The following is a 15,763-nucleotide window of genomic DNA, read 5'->3' as shown; positions in this document are numbered from 1 at the left end:
CACAAGCTCTGAGGCACTTTGGACTCCTCAGCCAGCCACTATGGAATTCATCCCCACTCACCAGCAGGCCAGCACCAGACCCAGGAACCCCGCCTCACAGCCTCTCATCTCAGAGCCTGGCTCTGCCCACCAGTGAGCCAGCACTAGCCCCAGGACGCTCTGGGGTTCTGCAGCCAGCTACCTTGTGATCTGGCCCTGCCAACCAGTGGCTGGGAGTCTCCACACAAGGCAGGCCCTGGCAACCAACTGAATTGGGGAGCAGGCCACACCTACCACACTACCCACGATACTCAGCCCACCACAGTAGAAGGACCCACAGTGGGGGCACCCCTGAAGCATATAGCCCTGATGACCAGAGGAGTGTGAGATGCTGGGACACACCTGACATCTCCCACAAAATGCCACTTCTCCAAAGTCAGGAAACATAACCAACCTATCAGATACATAGAAATGAAATCCGCAAGTTAGACAAAATGAGACAACAGAGGACTATATTCCAAACTAAGAAACAGAACCACAAAAGAACTAAGTGAAGTAGAGACAGATAATCTACCTGATAAAGAGTTCAAGGTAATAGTAAAGATGATCAAAAACTTGGGAAAAGAATGGATTTACAGAGCAAAATGTTAGAAATTTTTTAACAAATAGAAAAATAGGGAAGAATCAAGCAGAGATGAAGAATACTGTAACTGACATAAAAAATACACTAGAAGGAATCAGTAGTTGACTAAGTCATACAGAGGAGATCAACAAGCTAGAAGACAAGAGTGGAAGCGAAACAGAAAAAGAAAGGAGAACAAAAATGAGAACAGTTTAAAAGACCTCTGAGAGAACGTCAGGCATTCACATTCTAGGGGTCCCAGAAGGAGAAAAGAGAGAGAAAGGAGCAGAGAACATATTTGAAGACATAATAGCTGAAAACTTGCCCAACCTAGAAGAGGAAATAGACGTCCAAGTCCAGGAAACAAGGAGAGCCCCAAATAGGCCCAACCCAAAGAGGAACACATCAAGACATATTATAATTAAAATGGCAAAAATTAAAGAGAGAATATTAAAAGCATTCAGAGGCTAGCAGCAAGTTTATATAATGAATCTCCCATAGACTATTAGCTGACTTTTCAACAGAAAATCTGCAGGCCAGAAAGGAGTGGTAGAGTAAATTTAAAGTGATGAAGGGAAGAAGTTAAAACCAAGAACCTATGTGGCAAGTTCTCAGTAAAATTTGATAGATCAAGTTTTATAGATAAACAAAAGCTAAAAAAAGTTCATTGCCACCAAGCCAGCTTTACAAGAAATGCTAAATAAAGGCACTTGTGAAAGGAAAAGCCCATTTGTAAAGGCAAATATACAGTGAAGGTATTCAAACAGCCGCATATAAAACCAGTTAAAAGACAAAAAGCAGAATCATCTGTATCTGTAATAAGTAGTGAAGGGATACGCAAAACAAAAAGATGTAAAATATAATACCAGAAACAGTACTCAAGGGGGTCTTCCCTGGTGGTCCAGTGGATAAGAATCTTCCTTACAGTGCAGGAAACAGGTTTGATCCCTGGTCAGGGAATTAAAGATCCCGCATGCCACAGAGCAGCTAGGCCTGCATGCCATAACTACATGAGCCCTTGCACCACAGCTCGAGAGTCTGTGCACCGCAATGGAAGATTATTCCACATGATGCAGTATAGATCTTGTGTGCCTCGACTAAGACCCAAGGCAATCAAATAAATAAATAATTTTAAAAAACAGTACTAATGGGAAAAGGGGAATAAAGAGAAGTTTGTTAAAATTCATTTGAAATGAAGAGATCAGCAACTTAAACTGTGTGTGGGTATATATGAGTTTGAGCAAGTTCCAGAAGATGGTGAAGGACAGGGAAGCCTGGCATGCTGTAGTCCATGGGGTGGCAAAGAGTCAGACATGACAGAGTGACCGATCAACCAACATATATATATATATATATATGTATATGTATATGTATGTATGTATGTATAAACACATGTATGTATATATATACACACATATATAAATATATATATTGCTATATATAAACCTTCCAGTAAGCACAAACTATAATAGATATACACATACAAAAAGAGAAAGGAATCCAAACATAACATTAAAGATAATCATCAAATCACAAGGGAAGAGGACAAAAGAAAGGATCAAAAGCTACAAAAACAATCCCTAAACAATGAACGAAATGGCAATAAGTACATACCTATCAATAATTATTTTACATATAAATGGACTAAATGCTCCAATCAAAAGACATGAAGTGGATGAATGAATACAAGAACAAGACCCACATATAGACTGCCAGAAGACTCACTTCAGACCTAAAGAAACACGGACTGAAAGTGAAGGAATGAAAAAATGTTTCATGCAAATGGAAATCAAAAGAAAGCCGGGGTAACAAAGCCGAGTAGTAAGTTAGTCCTGTATTCAAGTTAAACACATTCATTTAACACACTCATTCAGATCATATAAGCCATTAGACTCTACTAAAGGCGGATGAAATCATATACGTAACAGAAAGGTTGAAATCTTTACTCTTCTGTTATTCGAATCCATTAAGAAGTAAAGTGTACCCAGGTCCAATACTCTTGATCTGTCTGGTAGTGATTCCTAAATAAAGTTAAGATTTTCATACCTTGTCATTTCCCGTAGTAGTATTCTTATTTGAAAGCAAATAGCTTTAACTTCACACTGTAGATCAGAATGAGTGGACAAAAATTTTAGATGGGGTAATATATTCTTGCTCACATTAATTTAAACATAATTTTCTAGGTGATCAATGATCCTATCCATGGCCACATTGAATTTCACCCTCTCCTCATCCGAATCATCGACACACCACAATTTCAGCGCCTGCGATACATCAAGCAGTTGGGAGGCGGTTACTATGTTTTTCCAGGAGCTTCACACAATCGATTTGAGCACAGTCTAGGGTAAGAAGCCTCCCTGTTGACTCAGATGGTAAAGCGTCTGCCTGTAATGTGGGAGATCTGGGTTCCATCCCCGGGTCAGGAAGATCCCCTGGAGAAGGAAATGGCGACCCACTCCAGTACTCTTGCCTGGAAAATTCCATGGATGGAGGAGCCTGGTAGGCTACAGTTCGTGGGGTTGCAAAGAGTCAGACATAAGTGAGCAGCTTCACTTTCACTTTAGGGTAAGAAGAATACAATGAGTTAAAAGTTATGTGATGAATTTAAATTTTTTTTAAAAAGTTACGTAAACGTAGTTTCTCCCTCTCTTTCTGAATATCTTATTGTGTAAATTTAATGCCTTTTTCATCTTAACTAAGCACTTACCACACACCATAGCTGTAGCTTTCACAGTTTGAGGTATATCATTGAAACTAGCACACATTTCTTTTTCCTTCTTCACAATTTCACAGGAGATCTATTCTTATGATAGATCTTAGCAACCTCAGCGTAACAATCTTTTTTTATCTTTATGGAGTTGAGAATTTTGACCTTTTTGCTCACTTACAATGGACATGAGTTTGAGTAAACTCCGGGAGTTGGTGATGGACAGGGAAGCCTGGCGTGCTGCAGTTCATGGGGTCACAAAGAGTTGGACACGACTGAGCAACTGAACTGAACTACTCACTCACAGGAAGCACTTCTAGGCTTCTCTTTGGCACATCTGAATTGCCAGATTTACTACTCTTGCACTTTGGGGCAAAATAAGGGTTACTTGAACATAAGCACTATGAAACGTTGATAATCAGCCTAATAATTGTGCTGGCTGCTAAGTGGCTAATGTGTAGGATATGCTGGACAAAAGAATCATTCATGACCCGGTCATAATGAAACAGAAAAGTATGAGATTTCATCATGCTACTCAGAATGGACTGATTTAAGAATTGTGTATTTCTGGAACTTTCCATCTAATATTTTCAGACTATAGGTGACTACTGGTAACTGAAATGAGAAAAATGAAACCAATGATAAGGGAAAACTGCTGTGTTACTTTGGTCTTGTTTATTTGTTTAGAAGCATTTTTAATTAGCCAGAACACAAACATCTACTCAAATCTTTATTCATCAATAAATACTTACTGAAAAATTGTTCAGTTCAGTCACTCAGTTGTGTCCTGACTCATTGCGACCCCATAGACTGCAGCACACCAGGCTTCCCTGTCCATCACAAACTCCCGGAGCTTACTCAAACTCACATCCGTCGAGTCGGTGATGCCATCCAACTATCTCATTCTGTGTTGTCCCCTTCTCCTCCTGCCTTCAATCTTTGCCAGCATCAGGGTCTTTTCTAGTGAGTCAGTTGTTCACATCAGGTGGCCAAAGTATTTTTAGAAAAATTGTTAGACCATACCAAACTGATAAGGTAGCAACTGTTTCTATTCTTGTGGAGTTCAGAGTTTAGGGGACAAGAAAGATATTTATTCATTCAGGAAGTACTTTCAGGTGGAAATGCTAAAAGTGTATTTAACATTTGTTGGGCACCATATCTTAAATCTGTGTTGTAAACATTTCAATGCCAGAAGTTTGCTTTTTAAAAAAATGGGATTAAAATAAACAATATAAAATTTACCTTCCTAACCATTTTTAAGTTACAGTTCAATAATGTTAAATATGTCCACATTATTGTGCAACCAATCTCCAAAACATTTTCATCTTGCAAAATTGAAACTCTGTATCCATTGAATAGCAAGTTTCCATTTCTCTTCTCCCCAGTCCCTCAGTAACCATTATTCTACTTTCTGTTCCGGTGAATTTGACCATTTTATGTACCTCATTACAGTTTCCCAGGTGGCACAGTGGTAAAGAATCCACTTGCCAATGCAGGCGATGCAAGAAACTTGGTTTAGATCCTTGAGTTGGGAAGATTCCCTGAAATATGAAATGGCAACCCACTGCAGTACTTTTTGCCTGGAGAATATCATGGACAGAGGAGCCTGGCGGGCTACAGTCATATGAGTGATTTCATAGAATATTTGTCATTCTGTAATTGGCTTATTTCACTTAGCATAATTTCCCCAAGTCACTCATGATGGAGCATGTGTCAGAATATCCTTACTTTGCTCAGTTAAAAACTGCTGATAGGTTACCCTAAGTGACAGACACTGGGAAATTTGTATTATGTATGTACAGAATTTGTACTTAGAAGTACTTGTTTAATTGGTAATTAACTCTTATCCTAAAGTTGGCCAAAATGGGGTTCTTTTGATATTCCAAAATTAATTTTTTTCATGTGCAGCTAGAAAAAGCCAACTTGATAAAACATCTTTTCAAAAATCTGAACTTAAAGAAACAGAAGTTTTTCTGGGAGTATTTGCGTTTCTTTTCCTGTAATCTTAAAGATATAAAAGTTCTACCTGATCTTCTTAGGCATCCCCCCACCCCTACTGTGTTCTGAGATCTTGGTTTCTGCTACCCGAAAGTTACTCACATGGTATACATTTGGCAAGCAGTCAGATAGACTGGGAAGTCTGTCTGGCTGTGGCAACTCGCAGGAAAATTTGTTATAAAGGGTCTTTTTCATCTTAACCTTCATTACATCCTCCTATACACCAAAGGACTTTACTCTCTTAGGCTGTTTTGGGAAATAAATTTCTAAATCTTATGAAGGTTGCGTCCTTTGCACTCTCTTGTGGGGATGCCTCTTGCATTTTATTGGTTTGAGTCACTGTTGAGATACTATTTGTCAGTGACCAGACAATGGATCCTTAAAAGTGGAGAAACTTGGTAAATTGGTAAATTTTTTAGAGAGCTTTCATTATAAAGAGCTGTTTTATTGTTACCTATGAAAAAAATTAGAAGATGGATAGTATATAAGACAGCTATAGTGACTTAGCAGCAGCAGCAGCAGCAGTATATATAGTAAATATACTTAAATATATGTTTAAAATATTTATGTATGTATTTAGAAGGCTGGAAGAAAATTACACTGAGATACCTGATCAGTAATTGTTGGGACAACAGTTTAGCCAATTAATCAAGTTAAAGGTATTTTTTTAAAAAGACCTGAGTCCCTTAGTTATCCCCCTCCCTGGAGACCCCAGAGCCTTTATATAAAAATAGATAAAATGACCAGAGGATAAAAAGGAAAGTTTCTAGAACTCCTTGTAAGACCATAGCTTGTTGATGGTGTACTGCTGCTGCTGCTGCTGCTACGTCGCTTCAGTCGTGTCCGACTCTGCGACCCCATAGACGGCAGCCCACCAGGCTTCCCGTCCCTGGGATTCTCCAGGCAAGAACACTGGAGTGGGCTGCCATTTCCTTCTCCAATGCATGAAAGTGAAAAGTGAAGGTGAAGTCGCTCAGTTGTGTCTGACTCTTAGCGACCCCATGGACTGCAGCCCACCAGGCTCCTCTGTCCATGGGATTTTCTAGGCAAAAGTACTGGAGTGGGGTCTCATTGCCTTCTCCGTGATGGTGTACTAATGAAGGCTAAAGTTAATGGTGTAAGAGTTGATAGGATTGAGATGACAGTTTATAAAAATAGATGTATTTAAGTGGGTTTAATATAATAATGTTTATATCGCTTTTTCCTAACTATATTGTGTGTAGACATTATGTCTTCCTGGGGAATGCTTCTCCTGCCTGGTATTATAAGACAGGATATATAAATCCGCCCCTCAGAAAATATTAAATATATAAAAAATTCCAAAACAACTCAATAGGATTACCTGAACTTACACAATATAATGTAAAAATAAGGCCTAATATTCATAAGCTAATAATAATCAAAGTAAAGAAAAGGTAGCTGGGGAAATCAGTTTTTTAATATTATTCAGGCAGCAGACCAGTTCTTTGGGGAGTTAAAATCAATTCTCTCTGTCTTGCAAATCTCTACAAATCAGAAATATAAAACAGCCTACAAGGACCAGAAATGTAATACAGGCTATTACAGAAATGTAATAAACAGCCTACAAGCTCAGACACGTAGACTTTGAAACAAAAAGAGAAAAAGCGGGCTTTTTACACTCAAACTGCTGAGAAGGGTCCATAACCCATAGTCTGATTCACAGCCTCCTTAGGGATTTATCATGGACAAATACACATCTTAACAGTCGCTCATCTTTCAAACAGAAAAATAAATTTTTCGTTTTTGTTTTGTTCCTTCCTGCTGTGCAGCGTGGGGTATCTAGCAGGACGTCTAGTTCGTGAACTGAGTGAAAAACAACCAGAGCTGCAGATAAGTGAACGAGATATTCTCTGTGTTCAGATCGCTGGTCTTTGTCATGATCTTGGTAAGCAGTTCAAAGAACCAGAGTTCTAGTGTAAAATCACCTGTCACCTCTCTTTGAAATACAACTAAGAGCAATATGAAAGTTGCGTTCTAATTCTTTAGTTAACAGTAATGTAAATTTGCCATTGCTTCTTCCTAGAATGGTTCATAAGCCCAAAGCATTGCTTTCTTTTTTTTTAAGTCTTTCAATGAGTTTCCCACGTTGCACCCTTCATTGCAGGTTATATGAAAGGACGTTCTGATAGTGGTTTTTTCCTTACTACTGTGTGTTGGAATGTTGTAAATTTGATTTTTCCTTTATCTTTGCTGAATAAAATTGCTATTTCCCTTCAGTTACTTTGAGAAATCTATTCTTCTCACACCTAGAATATATAATCTGCTCTAGCAGATTAACAAGAGATTTAGAGAACTCCTTGTGACCTATACTCACAACCTCAGTCTTGGGCCACTTAAATCCAAGTAAAAGAATATCATCTTTCTCCAGAGACAAAGAGAAAAAAGAATGTTCTCTTTTATCATAAGGAGTTTTTTCCTCTCTTCTTGTAATTTTTTCCTATTTACTGGAGTAATTTATGGATTTCCCAGGCAGCGAAGTAGTAAAGAATCTGCCTGCTAATGCAGGAGACGCAAGAGACATGGGCTCGATCCCTGGGTCAGGAAGATCCCCTGGAGTAGGAAATGGCAACCCACTCCAGTTTTCTTGCCTGGAAAATTCCATGGACAGGGGAGCCTGGCTACAGTCCATGGGGTCACAAAGAGTCAGACACTGAGCGCGCACACACACACATACACACACACACACACACACACAACATTGAAGGATCCTAAGAGTTTACATGTGCCCTCGGTGCAGACAAAGGGAGGTTTTTGTGTTTCAGTCGTCAGATAATTAAAGGCATAGGGCAGTCTTTTCAGCACGTTCCCTTGGAGATTTCAGTAGGACCAGTATCAGCCTTCGATCATTAATTTAAGATTCTTGGTATTTTGAGAGGGAGCTTTTGGCAATCTTATACCAATCCCCAGGAGTCTAAACTCTGCAGTAACAAGCCTTTATTTATGTACTGAAACATGCAGAAAAGGCCTGGGGCTGGTCCAAGTGAGCTCCCTCTCCCATCTAGCAAGGAAATGTGGGGGGGGATTTGTTCCCAGGACCCCCTCCGGATACAAAAAAAAAAAGCCCAGTGCTTATATAAAATTTGTATATAACCCATACACATCCTCTCCTGTGTATAGAGAATTAAATCAATTAATCTAGAATTAAATCAATTCTAGATTACTGATAATACCAATAATATGTAAATAACTGCCAGCAAGCTTGGCAAATTCAAGTTTTGCTTTTTGGAACTTCCTGAAATTTTTTTTTCCCCCCAAATATTTTCTGTCCAAGGTTGACTGAATCTGTGAATGCAGAGGGCCAAGTTTAACTCCTTCAGAAATTCTGATGATTCCAGATTTGTTCCTCAGCAAAGTTTCATGTTGATAGATGTTGTAGAATGTTAAGGTCACTTATGAATAAGATGAAGTAGTGATCTCCACTTTTGATTGCCCATATCATCAATAAAAACAAAGATAAGCCCTGATATGTGTCTAAAAGTACATACATTATAAAATTTACATAAAAAGGGATGTTTTTAAAGGTTCAGAGTAATAAAGTTCTAATGATTTCCTGACCCTAGTAGATTGTCTTAAAACTGCTTTTCTAACACCAATATGTAATCGAAAGAAGCCAAAAGTTTTTGTCATTAACATTCCTTTATTTACACAAAACTGTCCTTTCATTAAGTTTATGTAAACTCCAGTGACTCAGAGACCCCTCAATGGAGAATTTACATTCTTGTATTGTTCTGCTTCCTGTTCTCTTGTTTTAGAAAATAGGAAGGAACAATTTGTTCCTTTTTTGTGATTATAAATTATTAATTTCCATTGATATTCACATTTAACTAAAAAAATTTCCTTTCCACCAATTTACAAACAGTGTTCCTGTTCTAAAGCAGCTTTTGTTTTTAAGGTCATGGGCCATTTTCCCATATGTTTGATGGAAGATTTATTCCACTTGCTCGACCAGAGATAAAATGGACGGTATGTATCCATATATTCAATATTTAGTAAAATAAAGACTAAGCAGTGGCTACTGTTTTATAGTATAATTCCTGTTACAGTTTTTCAGGGTGTTGTTTTCATTTGATCCTCACAGCAGTCTCTAAGGAGGAAATTATTATCTTCAATTTTGTAAGTGTAAAGGAACTCGAAACCCAGAGGTGTACTGATGCACCAAACATCACAAAGCCTGTGAAATGATAGAGCCAGCACTAGAAAACCAGGTTTCCTCGCAGCTAATTTAGTGCTATTTCTATTCTGTCATACTAGTATAAAATAAAAAATCAAAGACTGACTCTGGCTTTGATTCATTTTGTGTGACCATAAAGTAAGTTCTATACTAAGTTCTTTGTATAATTACAGATTTGCAGGTAGCTAACCCATTTTTCTGGAATCAGTTTTTGAGAAGTAAAGGTAGGTCATCTTCCATTTTTGGCTGCACTATATTTGAAGCAGAAAATGATATCACTACATCCTGAACACTTCTTACATGTCAACCACTATTTATTCTCTCATTTTTAGAAAGGTATAATTCGTCTTAAATATGTTGTCCAGATCATCATTCAGTGAGTTTTGACAAGTGTATTCATCTGTGCAGCCACTACTCAAGTTGAGATGTGCAATATTCTCATCTTCCTGGAGAATTCCTGTGTGACTCTTTCTAGTCAGTTCCTACCCACCCCATCATCATCACCTTCTAATTTTTATGAACAGATTTGTATTTCTAGACTTGATATAAGTAGAATCCTATAATAGGTACTGTTTTGTCCTGTTTATATTCATGCAGTATATTGTTTGTCCCTATTCATTGCTGAGGTAATAGCCCATTGTATGAATAAGTCACTATTTGTTTATCTATTCTCCTTTTGTAGAATTTGGGTTGTTTTCAGTTTGGGGCTATTACAAATATAAGGATGTTGTACATGTTACTGTACACAATTTTTGTGGAAAATATTTTCGTTTGTCTTAGTTTCATTTCTCCTTACCTGGTAGTAGAATTGCTGGGTCATCAAGTAGATGCATATTTAACTTTATAAGAAATTACCAGACCTTCCCCATTTTACACTCTGCCAGTGATATGAGAGTACCTGTTCTTCCATGGCCTTACCAACATTTAGATTTTTGGTTATTCTTTCTATTGAGTGTGAAATAGTCTTTTGTGGGATTTTCCCTTTTTTATTTGTCATTCTCTGTGTGTTAACTTCCCATTTCCTGTACTTTGTCACTGATAAATCATCTTTTGTAAAGAGATTTTCCATTTACCCATTAGAAAAAATTGAATATTTACCTTTTAGTTATCAATTTGAATAAATATATATATATAGTCAGATACATGTATTATGGATATTTTGTCTCTGACTTACCAATTACCAATTCATTTCTTTAAGATTTTTTTTTTAATGTGGACCACTTTTAAAGTCTTTATTGAATTTTTTATAATATTGCTTCCATTTCATGGATTTTTTTTGTTTGTTTTTTGGCCACAAGGCCTGTGGGATCTTAGCTCTCTGATGAGGGATTGAGCCCGCACATCTTGCACTGGAAGGCAGTCTTAACCACTGTACTGCCAGGAAAGTCTTAGTTCGTTTCTTTAACAAAGGTGGCTTTTCAGAAAGAAAATTTAAAATTTTGATGAAGTATTCTGGTTCTTTCACCTAGTAAAAAGAATAGTTTCTTTCCAGTTCTCCTGCCCTAGGGCCTCCCTCAGGCTAAAAGCCATAAAAGAACTGGAATGTTGCCCACAACAAAGAAGAACTGGAATGCTTCTCTTCCAAGTGTTTAGTTCCCTCTAACATCTGCCTGCTTTTGGTGGTAATCCAATACCTTCAGGAAGTTCAGTTCAGTTCCATTTAGTCGCTCAGTCTTGTTGCACTCTTTGCAACCCCATGGACTGTGCCAGGCCTTCCTGTCCATCACCAACTCCCGGAGTTTACGCAAACTCATGTCCGTTGAGTCGGTGATGCCATCCAACCATCTCATCCTCTGTCGTTCCCTTCTTCTCTGGCCTTCAAACTTTCCCAGCATCAGGGTCTTTTCAAATGAGTCAGCTCTTCACATCAGGTGGCCAAAGTATTGGAGTTTCGGCTTCAGCATCAGTCCTTCCAATGAATATTCAGGACTGATCTCCTTTAGGATGGACTGGTTGGATCTCCTTGCAGTCCAAGGGACTCTCAAGAGTCTTCTCCAACACCACAGTTCAAAAGCATCAATTCTTTGGGGCTCAGCTTTCTTTATAGTCCAACTTGTTGCAGGAAGGGGGACCCCTTCCAAGGCCGAAACTGGGCTCTTGTCTAACACTCGGGAATGAGTTGTCCGAGGAGACACATGTGCTGACAAAGCAAGAGATTTTATTGGGAAAGGGCACCTGGGTGGAGAGCAGTAGGGTAAGGGAACCCAGGAGAACAGCGCTGCCACATGGCTTGCAGTCTCAGGGTTTTATGGTGATGGTATTAGTTTCTGGGTTGTCCTTAGCCAATCATTCTGACTCAGAGTCCTTCCTGGTGGTGCACGCCTTGTTCAGCCAAGATGGATGCCAGAGAGAACGATTCTGGGAGGTGGTCAGACATGTGGTGTCTCCTTTTGACCTTTCCTGAACTCTTCCAGTTGGTGGTGGCTTATTAGTTCTGTGTTCCTTAGCAGGACCTCCTGTTGTAAAACAACTCATGCAAATGGTTACTATGGTACCTGGCCAGGGTGGGTGGTTTCAATCAGTGTGCTTCCCCTAACAAATTCTCACATCCATACATGACTCCTGGAAAAACTATAGCTTTGACGGGACGGACCTTTGTTGACAAAGCAATGTCTCTGCTTTTTAATATGCTGTCTAGGTTGGTCAGGAAGTTATCCAGAGTTAATAGTTGTTTTCCAGCAGGGTCAATTTGAATAGGCTCTACTTAGCCTTCCCAAGTCTTTTTCTTTAAATATTTTGCCTTTCACATGTAAGTTCTTACCTCATGGGAACTTATTTCTCTGCATAGCATGGTAGAAATCTGATTTCTTTTTTAATATGGATAATTATTTATTGAATTTTCCCACTGATCTGCAATCAAATGCTCTACACTGTCCCCACTGATTCTATAATACCAACCCCAAAATTTTTTGAACTTTCTGTATATGATGAATCTTCCTGGATTGTATTCCATTCTACACTTTCATAGTTGTCACTACTTTATAGTAAGTCTTGATAGTTGGTAGGACAGCTGTCCACACCTTGTTCTTTTATTAGGTATCTTTGGCCTTTTGTTCTTCTATTATAAATGTTGTAATTTTCTCCATAAAGATTTTATGCATCTTTTGTTGTGTTTACTCCTAAGTTGCTTATAATTTTAGTCATTATTGTCTGTGCTCTCTTTGTGAAACTTAAAGTTTTATGTGTGTATAAATTTTTTTCTGATCCATTTTAAAGTATGTTGTAGGAATGCTCCTTTACTCCTATATGCATCAGAGGGAATTTCCTAAAAATAAGAATATTCTCTTACATAACCTCAGTACATGTATCAAAATCAGGATACAATATTGTTATTGTATACATAATACATTATATATATATATACATACATATACACATACATAATACATATAATTGTATATATAATACAATATTAATATTGATATAATACTATTATCTAACTAAGGGCTTCCCTGGTGGCTCAGAGGTTAAAGCATCTGCCTGCAATGTGGGAGACCTGGGTTCAGTCCCTGGGTCGGGAAGATCCCCGGAGAAGGAATTATCTAACTTACAGACTTTCAAATTTCATCAGCTATCCATAGAAAAGCGGGAAGAAAACCTTTTTTGGTCCTGATTCATCCATATGTTACACTTAGTTGTCATTTCTCATTAGTTTCTTTTGATCTACAACAATTCTTCAATCCTGTCTTTCATGACCTTGTCATCTTTTGAAGTATACAAGCAAATTATTTTGTGGGATGTTCCTCAATTTGAGTTTTGGTTTTCGGTTTTCTCATACTGTCAGACTATCTGTTTTTGGCAAATGCCACAAAGTGACCTTAGTGTGCTACATCAGAGGCGCATGAAGTCTGAAGCCATTACTGGTAATGTTAACTTAAATCACTTGATTAAGGCAATGGCTGCCAAATTTCCCTACTATGAACTTACTCTTTTTCCTCTATATAATTAGTATGTACCTTGATTCAATTAAAAATAAAAAATAGATATAGGACCATTCAGGGTTGTGTTTTCATCTTTCTTGAGTTTATTTTTGCTAAGAAGTGTGATAGAGCAGTTTTTAGCAAAGATCTGTCCTATCACAGTTCTTAGAAAAGCAGAGGCCCTCCAGGGGGCCATTTGTTCTTTATAACAATTACAAATGACTGACCAGAGACTATGAGTAAAATGAGTCTATAGTTTGAGATTCCAGCCCAGATTTTGACTTCAGATCTCTGGAACATCCCAACACCTTTTTTTGTGTGTGTGTGCTTCCAAGTTTGGAATTACGCCTTTTCACCACTAGATGGAAATGCTAATAGAACTTGTAGCTTCACAAATTCCAAAGCTGATGATACTATGGAACTAAATTTTATAATAATATTCATTAAAATGGTATTCTACTGGGAATTTCCTGGCAGTCCAGTGGTTAGGACTTGGCGCTTGCACTGCAAGGGCCTATGTTCGATCTCTGGTCAGGTTACTAAGATTCTGCAAACCATGAAGCTCACCAAAAACAAACAAACAAAAAGGTATTCTTTCCTTATAATCTGGTAGTATTCAGCTGTGCTCTATAATACATATGTATTATAAATGATTATATCTCATTAAATATATTTATCAAATAATGATGCACCTGGATTATAAAGTTTTGTAGACTGGTAAAATATAGATAAATCTGACAGATTTTTTTAAGTATCTGGAAGACTGTAGTTGAAAACTAGATCATTAACATGCATTAGAACTTTATCTCTGAATTACCAGGGAGCCAAGAGTAATTTGAATAATCAGGGGTCCCTGATGGACTAGAGTCTGTAACAGACCGTATATTACTGACTTTTCCTAGCATGAGCAGGGCTCAGTTATGATGTTTGAGCACCTCATCAATTCTAACGGACTCCGAGATGTCATGAAATACTATGGTCTCATCCCTGAAGAAGATATTTTGTTTATCAAGGAACAAATTACAGGACCACCTGAATCACCCATCAAAGATTCTTCAAAGGTAAGTTTGTATACAACCTAATTTGAACCGACTGGTTCTTTTCATCTAGTCTTTTCTTGGTTCCTTCAGATCTGTATTTTAAGGGGTGACATTTTGCTATTTTAGGAGACTAAATGATAAAATATGTGATACATTTCTACTGTTTAGTGCAAAAAATAAAAGGCTTATATAGTTCTTCCAGCTCTTAACTGAGTTTTTTAGAAGTTATCCCCCAAATTAAAATACACATATTAATATTTTTAATGAATATGTATGCAGAATTTTATATAGAAGCCTAAAGTAAGTTAGTTCTGAAAGTATGTGTCTTGTTTACCCATTAAAATTAATGTTTGGATTATTTAGATATGTGAAGACCTAGAAAAAGTTGAATTAGTTCAGAGGGAAGTATGATTTGTTTCCTTTTTGATCTTTTTTCTTTTAATAGGAAAAAGAAATTCCCTTAGTGTTTTTTAGTCTTTTTTTCCTTAAAACACACAAATCTGCTTGTAAGGTATAAGATAAATAGGAGGATTTTATAGCAAATATCCTATTTCCAAAAAACAGAGTTCCTAGGAATTCCCTGGCGATCCAGTGGTTGGGACTCTGGCACTTTCACTGCCAAGGGCCCAGGTTCCATCCCTGGTTGGGGAACTAGGATCCACAGGATCACTCAGCGCAGTCAGAAAAAAAACACAGAGCTCCAAGAATTTTCACTCCTGAATTTAAGCATTCGAATATAAGAAACATTCTTACTAGTTTATAAATAGATCTTAATATTTTAAAAAATCTTTTAAAACAAGAAAGCTTGTTGGTTATCTAAGTGTAATAGAATTAGGATCCTTCCAAAGGCACTAGGTTTAGTATGAACAGGATATCATATTTTAGCATTTCTAGCATTTCTTTCCCTTTTCTACTAATTTGGGAATTAAGTGAAGGAAAAAAGAGTAGAACCTTCTCACTTACCTAACATTCGCATTCAAATATCTGTTTATAATTTTCAGGTTAATACACTTGCTTTGCTTATAAATAGATTTATCTCCTGTTCTATAACTTTCAGTGGGTTTTCTTCTCTTCCAGTGGCTCTATAAAGGGCGTCCTAAAGAAAAAAGCTTCCTTTATGAGATAGTGGCCAATAAAAGAAATGGCATTGATGTGGACAAATGGGATTATTTTGCCAGGTATGCACTGAACACTTCAGAAAAATTGATTAGAAATCTTGTATACTTTAAATAGATACAATTTTTATTTAAGTAAATAAGCAAGCAAAATAAAACCCTTATATAAATTTAGTATTGATATGTAAGG

General features: G+C 37.4%; 1 protein-coding gene across 3 annotated transcripts in view; it reads left to right on the top strand.

Annotated features, from left to right (window-relative positions):
• SAMHD1 (SAM and HD domain containing deoxynucleoside triphosphate triphosphohydrolase 1) overlaps positions 1–15,763 on the top strand; it is a 66,482-nt gene that overhangs the window by 15,533 nt on the left and 35,186 nt on the right. For all 3 annotated transcript variants that reach the window (XM_055544981.1, XM_055544980.1, XM_055544982.1), the window contains exons 4-8: positions 2,785–2,945; positions 7,097–7,212; positions 9,220–9,290; positions 14,321–14,479; positions 15,536–15,636. In XM_055544981.1, the coding sequence (XP_055400956.1) occupies positions 2,785–2,945; positions 7,097–7,212; positions 9,220–9,290; positions 14,321–14,479; positions 15,536–15,636 (608 nt within the window). The remainder of the gene's footprint in view (positions 1–2,784; positions 2,946–7,096; positions 7,213–9,219; positions 9,291–14,320; positions 14,480–15,535; positions 15,637–15,763) is intronic.

The sequence above is a fragment of the Bubalus kerabau genome, chromosome 13 (assembly GCF_029407905.1).
Source record: "Bubalus kerabau isolate K-KA32 ecotype Philippines breed swamp buffalo chromosome 13, PCC_UOA_SB_1v2, whole genome shotgun sequence".
NCBI classification, from domain to species: Eukaryota; Metazoa; Chordata; class Mammalia; order Artiodactyla; family Bovidae; genus Bubalus; species Bubalus kerabau.
Note: the sequence above shows the minus strand (reverse complement) of the source record. Positions and strands in the feature narration are given on the sequence as shown.